The following is a 12,500-nucleotide window of genomic DNA, read 5'->3' as shown; positions in this document are numbered from 1 at the left end:
AACTTACTTACTTACTTACTTACTTACTTAACTTACTTACTTACTTACTTACTTACTTACTTACTTACTTTACTTACTTACTTACTTACTCAACTTACTTACTTACTTACTTACTTACTTAACTTATGTACTTACTTACCGTAACTTACTTACTTACTTACCTACTTACTTACTTAAATTACTTAATTACTTACTTAACTTACTTACTTACTTACTTACTTAACTTACTTATTTACTTACTTACTCAACTTACTTACTTACTTACTTACTTAACTTACTTACTTACTTAACTTACTTACTTACTTACTTACTCAACTTACTTACTTACTTACTTACTTAACTTACTTACTTACTTACTTACTTACTTACTTACTTACTTACTTAACTTACTTACTTACTTACTCAACTTACTTACTTACTTACTTACTTACTTACTTACTTAACTTACTTACTTACTTAACTTACTTACTTACTTACTTACTTAAATTACTTAATTACGTACTTAACTTACTTACTTAAATTACTTAATTACTTACTTAACTTACTTACTTACTTACTTACTTAACTTACTTATTTACTTACTTAACTTACTTACTTACTTACTTACTTACTTAACTTACTTACTTACTTAACTTACTTAACTTACTTACTTAACTTACTTACTTACTTACTTACTTACTCAACTTACTTACTTACTTACTTACTTACTTAACTTACTTACTTACTTAACTTACTTACTTACTTACTTACTCAACTTACTTACTTACTTACTTACTTACTTACTTACTTACTTACTTACCTACTTAACTTACTTACTTACTTACTTACTCAACTTACTTACTTACTTACTTACTTACTTAACTTACTTACTTACTTAACTTACTTACTTACTTACTTACTCAACTTACTTACTTACTTACTTACTTAACTTACTTACTTACTTACTTACTTACTTACTTACTTACTCAACTTACTTACTTACTTACTTACTTACTTAACTTACTTACTTACTTAACTTACTTACTTACTTACTTACTTACTGCACCTGCACACAGAAAAACAACACAAAACAGGTGTTAGCTCAGCACAGACCTGCACAACCAGTAGGCTTTGATCACTGGACCCCAGGGACCTGCTGGGGGTGTAGGGACTAAGAAGATCACTAATGTAAGATGGTGCTTGTCCATGTAAGGACCTATAGACCAGAACCAGGACCTTGAAATGAACCCTGAAGTTGACTGGCAGCCAGTGAAGCCGGAGGAGAAGTGGGGTGATGTGGGTGTGTTTGGAGGACTTGGTCAGAAGCCGAGCACAGGCGTTCTGAACCACCTGTAGACGGTTCAGGGAGGTTCTGCTCAGACACGTGAAAAGAGAGTTACAGTAGTGTAAGCGTGAGGAGATGAAGGTGTGGATAACTGTCTCAAGTTCAGAGCGGGACAGAATGGGACTCAGCTTAGCAACGTTCCTGAGATGGAAGAAGGAAGAGCGAACAAGAGAACTGACACGAGAATCCAGGGTGAGAGCTGGGTCAAAGGTCACACCAAGATTCCTGACAGAAAGTTTGGCATGAGAAGCAAGCTGACCAAGAGAGTCTCTGACTTTGGGAACCAGCTTGTCTGGGGCACAGATGAGGATCTCAGTCTTATCTTCATTCAGCTGTAGAAAGCTCCCACCATCCAGGTTTTAATAGTCTAAGCAGGTGTGTAACAGCTGCAGCTTAGACTCTAAACTAGCAGCTTAGACTCTAAACTAGCAGCTTAGACTGTAAACTAGCAGCTTAGACTCTAAACTAGCAGCTTAGACTATAAACTAGCAGCTTAGACTATAAACTAGCAGCTTAGACTATAAACTAGCAGCTTAGACTGTAAACTAGCAGCTTAGACTGTAAACTAGCAGCTTAGACTGTAAACTAGCAGCTTAGACTCTAAACTAGCAGCTTAGACTCTAAACTACCTGCAGAAACAAATGCACACAGGACATGAACCCTGTGGTTTTGCATAAAAATGGAGTTTTCTAGACTTAGAAACTTTCTTATCTGGCCCCCCCCCCTCTGGGTAATCACTGCTCTTGAGTCATGACAGTAATTTAAAGTAAAGCGGCTGGTCTCTTTCAGCATGCTTTACACCAGATGTTTTAGATGAATTTGTAACCTTTCTCCATTTTTACAAAAGGATAAACAAACATAAATCACTGCTTAGTCTGGGCTTACAGCGGTGCATCTGATGGCCGTGTACCTGTGCTGCAGCAGCACTACACACCTTGTGTGGAAGTCAGTTGTATCTGCCATGAATGAAACAGAACTAAGCTCCGGGGTCAGCGTTTTCCACACAGCCCTTAAGATAGACTGCTGTCTGCAGCTGCACGTGAAACTGGCTCTCCCTCGCGACACACTACTGTATTTGGGAGTGAGTGCAGCATCCCACCGGGGCAGGTTGTGCTCTTGTGTAAATACTGGCTGAGTGTGAACGAAAACAAAGGAAGGGCCACGGTTCACACACCATGTTGTGTCTGTGGCCATCCCGACTCCAGGTTTGGGCTTTGGGGAACAAAACCCACATTTTAGTGTGTGTGTGTGTGTGCTTGCGAGTGTGTGTGTGTGTGCTTGCGAGCGTGTGTGTGTGTGTGCTTGCGAGTGTGTGTGTGTGTGTGTGTGTGGGTGTGTGCTTGCGAGTGTGTGTGTGCTTGCAAGTGTGTGTGTGTGTGCTTGCAAGTGTGTGTGTGTGTGTGTGTGTGTGCTTGCAAGTGTGTGTGTGTGTGTGTGTGTGTGTGTGTGCTTGTGTGTGTGTGTGTGTGTGTGTGTGTGTGTGTGTGCTTGTGAGCGTGTGTGTGTGTGTGTGCTTGCGAGCGTGTGTGTGCTTGCGAGTGTGTGTGTGTGTGTGTGTGCTTGCGAGTGTGTGTGAGTGTGTGTGTGTGTGTGTGTGTGCTTGCGAGTGTGTGTGTGTGTGTGCTTGCGAGCGTGTGTGTGTGTGTTTGCTTGCGAACGTGTGTGTGTGTGCGTGTGTGTGCTTGCGAGTGTGTGTGTGCTTGCGAGTGTGTGTGTGTGTGTGTGTGTGTGCTTGCGAGTGTGTGTGTGTGTGTGTGTGTGTGTGTGTGCTTGTGAGTGTGTGTGTGTGTGTGTGTGTGTGTGCTTGCGAGTGTGTGTGAGTGTGTGTGTGTGTGTGTGTGTGTGTGTGTGTGTGCTTGCGAGTGTGTGTGTGTGTGTGCTTGCGAGCGTGTGTGTGTGTGTTTGCTTGCGAGCGTGTGTGTGTGTGCGTGTGTGTGCTTGCGAGTGTGTGTGTGTGTGTGTGTGTGTGTGCTTGCGAGTGTGTGTGTGTGTGTGTGTGTGTGTGTGTGTGTGTGTGCTTGCGAGTGTGTGTGTGTGTGTGTGTGCTTGTGAGTGTGTGTGTGTGTGTGTGTGTGTATGTGTGCTTGCGAGCGTGTGTGTGTGTGTGTGTGTGTGTGTGCTTGTGAGTGTGTGTGTGTGTGTGTGTGTGTATGTGTGTGTGTGTGTGTGTTTGAGACTTAGACTGATCCTGTCTTCCTTGCAGGGGCAACCAGAGATATCGGGTCGGCTCTAACCAGGATGTGTATGAGACATCGCAGCATCGAGGCCAAACTTCGCCAGTTCACCAAGTAAGATACAATCATCCCACCTTCCTCTCCTTTTCCACCATCCATCAAGGTTCCTTTAAAGTGGAAAGTTATTGTCTCGTTCCATTAGCTACATTCCACTCTCAGACCATATTTAAATGACGATAACTGCATACAGACGTTGGTATGCACCACCGACCACGCAGGAAACCTCATCAACGTCTGCTCCTCACCACCATTTTCCTACGTCTTCATTCTCTGGACTCCCTAATGACTTTTCCTCAACAAAAACGGTAATGATGATGGTGATGATGGTGATCTACAGCCCTGGGTTACTAAATCTGAATTGGTCCTAAAGTGTTTGTGTACATGGTGCAGTCAGCCCATTCACCTCACGTGCCCCGCATGGGAGGAGAGAGCTAGATGTAACCCAAACATGACACGCTGAGGTCGGTGATGGGATGAGACGTCCTCTCAGAGGAACGCGGTTCACGCAGAAATGAGACAAAAACAGATCTGGAGGACTTTTAGCGTCTAACAGAATAATCACACGAGGAGGTGGTCGTCAGGAACAACATGGCAGGATTTAGATGACTCAGCACTTCTCTGGTTATGGGTGAAATGATGAATGTTCTTGGTGTGAACGTTTTATAACGAAGCTGTTTAAAGCTACAGAATGTTGTCAGAATGTTTCTGTCATCACAGGTAAGAATGGAGAACCGTAGGAAACGTCCGATAAACGTTAAAATACGACTTCATTATGGAGTTTCGCTTTTGTCCAGTGATTTTAGGGACACTGTACACTGTGTCTGGTTTAGGACTTCCTCTCTCTTTCCTTTCAGCCACAGGGGACCTCTCTCACTGAGCTGTGTGGTTCTGTCATGTCTGTCCCTGCAGTGCTTTGATGGAGAGTCTGATCGCTCCTCTCCAGGACAAGATAGAGGACTGGAAAAAGACAGCCAACCAGCTGGACAAGGACCATGCCAAAGGTAAATCGCAGGTTAACTTCCTCCCAGCATGCTGGACAGTTCAACAGCAGCACGCGGAGCTCATTCCCACTGTGGGTTTGACACCATCAGTGCTGCTTCTAGAGTCTGGGTTTGTTTTCAAGATCACGCACAATATCTATGTGAAGCTTGTTTACCGGTCCGCCTACGCTCCTGTCCTCACGTCTTGTTATGGGATCCACCAGAGGCTAAAAGGACCTATCAGACGGTAGCCGTGAGACGAGCTTCATCATCCAGGAGAAGCTTGGAGCAGTCGCTGCCTCTCCTCATCAAAAAGACTCAGTTGAGATGTTTCAGATATCTGATTATAATAATAATAATAATAATAATAATGCATTTAACTTATAGAGCGCTTTTCTAGACACCCAAAGACGCTTTCACACACTCTCACACTGCTAGTGATGGTAAGCTACTTGTGGCCACAGCCGCCCTGGGGAGGTCTGACAGAGGCGAGGCTGCCATTTGGCCCCTCTGACCACCACTAACACAGGCAAGTTGGGTGAAGTGTCTTGCCCAAGGACACAACAGCAGGATGCCCCTGGCGGGAGCTGGAGTCGAGCTCATGATCATGAGGCAGCCCGCTCTACCACCTGAGCTACTGCTGCTGATTAGGATGTCTCCTGCTTGTCTCTCCATGGGGATTGGTGGGCATGTCTCGCTGTGAGGTGATCCGGGACAGACTCGAAGCTTACTGTAGTGATGACATATCCGCTCTGGCCCTGGAGCGTGTTGTTCTAAAACAGCTCCTAAACTCCCGACCCATCATCAGAACAGAAGACACCTTTAGAATCAGGTCCTCCAGCAGCTTTTGGACTTGTCGCAGACGTGGCTGTCCGGACACGTTCTGTCTTAATAAGAGGGTATTAGCTAGTGATGGAATGATGATATCTCAAGGAGTGTATTGACACACTCCACAAACTGCCAGCACTGCATTGACACTGTGTTGGTCACTCAGTAGTGACACCTGCAGTATTTCTAAAGTCATTGCAGGTAAATGAGATGGAAACGCTTTCATGCTGCAAACCCTCACCAGGTGTGCAAGATTTCATTTCCTGTAAACAAAATATTATCTCATCATTATATAATTTAATTTGCTCAACTTGTTGAGTTAAGTTGTTTATGAAAGCAGTTTATCATTCGTGTATAACCTTGTTTGTGTAAATGCTACAGTGAGTTGTCATGTTAAATCTTCTGAATGTGTCTGTAATAAAAACCAGAGGTAGGAGTTTGAACTAAACGTGTTAGATCATACAAAACAAAAATATGGATTCATTCATGCATTTTTATTGAGGAACAAACGTTTGCGGTGAGTGGCTGGCAGTCTGATGATCACGTTAAAGAGCAAGTCACCCCTACCAGATTCTTACTTCACTCCCACTTCCTGTTTGAAAAATGCAACAAATGCTGTTGCTTGGCAGACCAAGAGGGCGGAGCCGCTAACAAATACACACACACACACACAGGCTCACAATGGCATTATGACATCATAATATACCAGATGACATCATAGCATACCTCTTAGCCAATAGCGGTGGCAGATTTAAATTCAAATACAGTGCAGAGTTTTTCCCTGATGACGGCGCACCACTGACAGTTTTAGGCAGAATATTTGAATTTTAACCAAGATGCACTGAACTGCCAAATTATTGACTACACGTGTATGTAGCATGATTAGACACTCCTTTATATAGTTTATCAGCAAAAAAAAATGTGATTTGGGGGTGACTTGCTCTTTAACCACGGCCTCATCCACTGCTTGCTTGTTAGGAACTGCCAGACAAAAGGAAATATTTTTTAAAAAGCTTTAAAAAGCTCATTAAAAGGATTTTTACAAGCAATACTACAGAGTCACACAAAGTCTTTTGTGTGTAATAGACCATTTTTGACAATTCTGACTTTTTTAGTGATAATTCCAACACACCTGGGGTATCTGCCCATCCATCATCGCCATGCCGAGCTCTATAAGGCCTCGGCATTGATGAAGTGCTCTTATTGGAGTAAGACAGCTCTGTGGAGCAGAGCCGACACTTCACCTACAAGAAAATAAACAGTTAATTTATCTGAAAACAATTTGAGCCTCTTACCGGAGAAAGACTACAAACACAAACAGTAAACGTTGCCAGAGGGAGAAAACAATTTACCTTTTCTGGCGTCAAAAGATCAAAATTATTCCCGACTGGGGAAAACTTCTTGGAACGATCCATGAAGTCATGGAGAAAAGTGAGCATGATGATAAAGGACAAGTCCTAAACCCTAAACTCCATCCAACCCATCTGCAACGTGTCGTTAGTTTGTTTCCTTTTAAACACAACTTGGCGCGGCGCATCCAAACGACACACTTCCTGTATCGGTCACGTGATATTTTCTTAAGCGATACTTGCACCGATACGGGGTTTGGCTCATTGTTGTTCGTCCCATCACTAGTATTAGCTTCCTGCACAAGCGTTATGCCTTCCATTCAATTATTGTGTGACATTAGTCCTTTTTAAATGTATATCTTTACTTTTTTATTGAATAAAATTAGAGTTTTGTTTATGAGGTCCGACTAATCTCAAACACCGGATTAAAATAGAAATCCAGCTACATTTTCAGACTCAGGAGAAACATCTAAACGAGACGAGGGGGGCTTAACCTGCTCTGTCGCATGCTGACACGTACCGTTCATGTCCCACATGTGCTGGGTGGTCTTAGAGAAGGGTTTAGCATTTCCAGATATTTAGACGTGACGGTTGAGGCTGAAACCAGCCGGCCTCTGAAGCGGTTTCCCCCTCAGGCGGTGTAACGTCTTCATCGGTGGCCTCTTGGTGAAGCAGCTCTTAGAAGTCGTTCTATTTTAGTTTACATGAGGAACACAAGGAAATGTGATTTCAGCCCGAGGCTTTACATTCCTGTCTGAAAGCATCTCTGTTCCTCCTCGTTCAAGAGTACAAGAGGTCACGCCACGAGATCAAGAAGAAGTCATCCGACACCATGAAACTGCAGAAGAAGGCTCGTAAAGGTGAGTCCGCTGTCGAGGTCTCTGTGGAAGACGCATCAGAGAATCTGACCAGAGGTCCAAGAACTCTTGATAAAAGTCTCATTTGGGATGACAATCCTCTGTGTAGAATCTGTTATGAACTATTAGATTACAGCCCCACCTAGTGGCAGTCTGCAGGGGCAGCTCTCTCCTCATTTGTCCTGAATCTTCTGACTTGGTGAAGCAGCAGCCAGTTAAAGCTGCTACATTCAGGAGAAGCTTCCAGCCACTCACCAGGCCGAGGAATACAAACATCCAGCAGGTGTGAAAAGTTGGTTTTCCACAGTGAACAGCTCAGATCTGCACCTCTTCCAGACTGTTTCACCTGGAAATCCAGCGGTGACCAAGCATGGAAGAATGTTAGTCAGTCTGCAGACTCCAGTCCACTATGGGGCGCTGATCATAAACTTACATGCAATCCTTAACAACTCCATTAGGCTGTGTGTTACTAAGTCAGTACAATATTATATCTAAGCCCAATGTAGCCCTAACCCTAACAGATCTGCAGTTATAACCATATACAATCAAATCTAAACATTCGGAATCAAACCTAAAGAAGAGTCAGTTATTGAAATATCAATAAGCAGCAGTTTAGTAGCGTGCGTACACAGGAAGCAGCGCATCAAAATGAAAGTGGGGTGAATGGATCAACAGTCCAACACAAGTTAAGTCAACAGCACAAGAGGAACTAAAGATGTTGTACAGGTGAACACTTCGTCCTGCTTTTCTTTTCTTTTTTATAATCTCAATTCCCGTTAGCTCCGTTTTTATTTCAGATCCACCACGTTTACAATGACATCTTTGACTTTAGACATTCAAAATATTCCTTTTAGACATGAGTACTGGAGGTGAAATGTGTGAATTACATTTGATACGTTCTAGTTTACAGTCAGAGCCTTACAGACCGCAGCATGTGTATCACAACAGAAATACAGTCCAGGTTCATATTAATACAAGGGTTCATACTTGGACCAGAGGGGCTGTAGACGTGCACGATGGAAGTAATGAAACACATTTAGATGTTAAATATGAGAACCATGAAGTTTAGATCATGCAGCTGCGGCTGGGACAATTATTACATTAATCAATCAAATCAATCAATCAAAGCTTTATTTATAAAGCGCCTTCCGCAACCCTGTCAGGAAGCCCAAAGCGCTGAACATTGTACAGTTTTATGTAAATATACTGAATAAATCAACAATAAAAGAAATTCAAATTACAAAATACAAAATGGAAATTACAAGATAGATGAAACAGTCCGGTAAAGGACAAATGTGTGAAACACATTTGGATTGAGTGGATGGATTGAGTGTACCAATGAAAACTGTGGAATGGATTCAACATAAAAGAGGGCCAAAATCAAACATGTTCTGGAAACGCCAAGCGTAGGAGGTGTGTTTTTAGGTGACTCTTAAAGACTGGCAGAGAAGGGGACAGCCTAACTGAGGGTGGCAACTGGTTCCAGAGTGACGGTGCTAGGACCGGTCCCCACGGGTACGACACCTAGACCGAGGGACAGCGAGCAAGCCTTGGTCAGAGGAGCGCAGAGCGTGTGATGGGGAATGTCTTTTCAGGAGTGTGGCCAGATAGGGGGGAGCACCACCCTGGAAGAAATGATAAACAAAGACGAGGATTTTGAATTGTGAGCGATAGCAAATCGGAAGCCAGTGCAGGGAGGCCAGAACCGGACTGATGTGGTCCCGTTTCCTGGTCCCAGTCAGGAACCTGGCAGCGCTGTTCTGCACAACCTGTAGGCGACGCAGTGTTGACTGACACAACCCTGCATATATTAACTGATGGACTTGTAAATAAATAGTTTATAAATAAGGTAGAAATAAGTTCCTCACGCTGATAAATAATGACTAATCTCTCTGAGGACACGGTGCTAGTGCACTCTCCTACAGCACCTTGACACCACTCAATAAATGTTATGCAACATTTTGTGAACATCAATTTATTTGCATTCATTTGTTATAAATACCACTGTATAATTCTTGCTGTCAGTATTTGCAAGATATTGGTATTTGGGTCTGTACTGGTTAGACTTAAATGAGTTAAACCAAGGTCTATAGCCCTTGGGTCATAAACTATGAGCTATAAGTATATTGGTCTTTTATACTGGGAATCAGGAGTTATTTTAGTGATCATCTTGTTTCTTATTTATTTTTGTCCTGATAGTGCCCTGAGCAATTTTATGACTGAATAAAAACAAACAAAATCAACATAAATTGAAATATCGTCCTAAATAATTGAGATCTCAATTTCAGTCACAATAATCGTGATTATTATTTTTGCCATAATCGAGCAGCCCTAGTTTGGACCGATGGTTACTATAAATAATTAGAAGAGAAAATAAAAAGGGCGAAAGACAAACGGCCACAGCTGGAGCACGGTGGTCATGTGTCTCGTTTGGTTTAGGTTGTGTCTGTCTTATTTTGCTCTAACCTCTGGCTCTGTGGCTGTCTTGTGATGGTTTTATTGTACTAACCTGAACAACGAGTCCTGCTATTTATGCTCACCCTCTCCCTCTCTCTGTCTCCCCTCTCTTGCATCTGTTTCTGCCGTCTCCTGTTATCGCCTGCTGTCTCTGTGTCTCCTGCCCTGTGGCATTTGTCTCCCTTTAACAGAGATGCAGGGTAAGTATGAGCCTGTTGCCCCTTACTGCGTTCACCTCGTCTTGTTACCCACCAGCTCATGTGGGCAGATGTGTGAGACGTTTAGGAAACACACCAAGAATGGAACTTTGATTAGACGAGTCTTCGTGGAAACAAAGACCTTCACTACGACGGGGGAATTAGTAGTTTTGAAATTATTTCATTGAATTAGTTAAGTTTAATATTGGATTTTTAAACCAAAACACGTTTTATAGAGAAACGATGGAGCTGAAGCTCTTAGTAACACTTTACATAATGGACACAGAATAGTGCTTCGTTGCTAGGGAACGACGTAGGAGGTCATGAGTAATGAACCAGGGTCTGATGGGTAACCAGCTGCGACTCGCCAGTCATTCGGGAACTAATGGGTAGTTAATACTTACTAGTAAAACCACCCAAGACCGGCGGGTGTTTTTACCAGTAAGTACTGGTTGTAACCAGTAAGTACTGGTTTACTACAAATTAGTCCCTGGTTCATTACTCATGACCTCCGAAGTTGCTCCGCTGTAGCGAAGCACAGTTTAGTTTCTCTTGTTGTAAAATGTTACAAATCTCTTCTGGTCAAATGAATTTTTACCCTAACATCTGTAAATGTCTGAAAGCCATGTTGGTTTTTGCTAAAATCGATTAGCCATCCTTAATGGAGTTAGCTCCAAATGCTAATTGGTTGTAAAACCATGAATTATTCTTTGTAGTTTCATTAACCCTTAGCATCCGTGTGTCCCGCCCATGGGACACGACCATGGACGTAATTTTGGGGGGGGGGGGGGGGGGGGGGGGACAGGGGGGACATGTCCCCCCCACTTTTTCCAAAGTCAGGTTTTGACCCCTGCACTTTTTACTATCCAAAAAAAATATTACACTATATTAAATTGACACTGGTTGAGCTCTAGGACCAAGCGGAAAACAACCGTTTGTGTTGAAGCCAGTTTCCCATTAGAGCATACTGTAAAGATACCCCCCCCCCCCCCATGTCCCCCCCACTTTTAAACTGAAAATTACGTCCATGGACACGACCCCATGGCGTTCATTAAACCTGGACATTCAAGGGTTAATATCTGTGTGTTCATGAGGTGTTTTGTTAAGGAGCATTCAGGCGGTAAACATTCTGACCTTTCACCTTTTAGCCACGTTGGAACATATGCATGAATTTTTTCTAGTTTGTAGTTGTTTCTAACCCTAATGTTCAGTATTTCAAATAAAGTACATTTATTCCCTCAGTAATCTAGACCCCCCCCCCCCCCTCTCCTTTTACACAGAAGGCCTGAGTATCAGGGACCAAAGTAAGTGTTGTGTGAAAGCTGAAATTTCATTCAAGCTTGTATCCCCCAACACCTGACCCAGTGTAAAGGATGTGGGGTTCTTAAAAATCCTAGATTTCACCCGAGTTCCTCTGACTCCCAAATTTAATCAGCTGAGTCCGAAGAGCTTCCAAGTATAATTGATAGAGCTGATAAAAGCTTCTCAGGATCTTTAAGAACCCACATGATGTGTCACAGAAATAAACATTTCATTAGAGCATCCTGCACCCCACCTGTAGAAAGCCTCTCTCCATACCTAAAGGCTGTAGAGACACGTGTGCTCCAACATGTGGAGGATTTATGAGACACCTGCTGTTTCCAACATTATTAATAATTATTTCACATCCTACTAAAGGTTTTCCAATTTCCAAATTGAGCAAAAACCATATTGATACCATTTATGATGACGGAGCACGTCGAACCTGGTGCTGCTTGCCCCAATGAACAGAGAACATTCCAGTGTGTGTTGTAATAGTCACCGCCACGCCAGGAGAACGAGTGAGAGCAGAGCTGGTGTGCACGGTCCTGGGCTGGAGCTCATGCAGCTTCTTCTAAACGTGTCTAACTAGACAGACCCTCAGTCTGAGCCCCCGGTGACCCAGATAGACATCTCGTTCTCACGTATTCTGTTGGAGCGCCACTTCCCCACTGAGGAAAGTGGGTGGTTTCAGGTCCTACACCAGACATGAACTCATCGTCCTACGAGGCGCTGCCTGTAAAGTGACTCGGAAGACCCTGACTGGCAGGTCGGCTACTGTAGAGCACGACTGAGTCTTTATATCTGCTTAAAATGAACCTGACAGAAAAAAAATACTGAACACGTTTTTTATGGGGATTTCTTAATAAAATGTAATTGTTTTTACCTAATAATTCTTTTAATATCATTCAAGAAGAATTTAACCAATAATCTTCAAACTGAATAAAATATTTGTCATTTTTTGGATGTGAACGT

The 12,500-nt window shown here is 43.0% G+C and overlaps 1 protein-coding gene across 3 annotated transcripts in view; it reads left to right on the top strand.

The window, feature by feature from the left end:
• Nucleotides 1-12,500, top strand: part of mtss1lb (MTSS I-BAR domain containing 2b) — a 102,951-nt gene that overhangs the window by 65,110 nt on the left and 25,341 nt on the right. For all 3 annotated transcript variants that reach the window (XM_070554612.1, XM_070554613.1, XM_070554611.1), the window contains exons 4-6: nucleotides 3,528-3,612; nucleotides 4,468-4,559; nucleotides 7,501-7,575. In XM_070554612.1, coding sequence (XP_070410713.1) covers nucleotides 3,528-3,612; nucleotides 4,468-4,559; nucleotides 7,501-7,575 — 252 coding nt within the window. The remainder of the gene's footprint in view (nucleotides 1-3,527; nucleotides 3,613-4,467; nucleotides 4,560-7,500; nucleotides 7,576-12,500) is intronic.

This window comes from Nothobranchius furzeri, chromosome 9, assembly GCF_043380555.1.
Source record: "Nothobranchius furzeri strain GRZ-AD chromosome 9, NfurGRZ-RIMD1, whole genome shotgun sequence".
NCBI lineage: Eukaryota > Metazoa > Chordata > Actinopteri > Cyprinodontiformes > Nothobranchiidae > Nothobranchius > Nothobranchius furzeri.
This window is presented reverse-complemented; position numbering and strand designations above follow the sequence as displayed.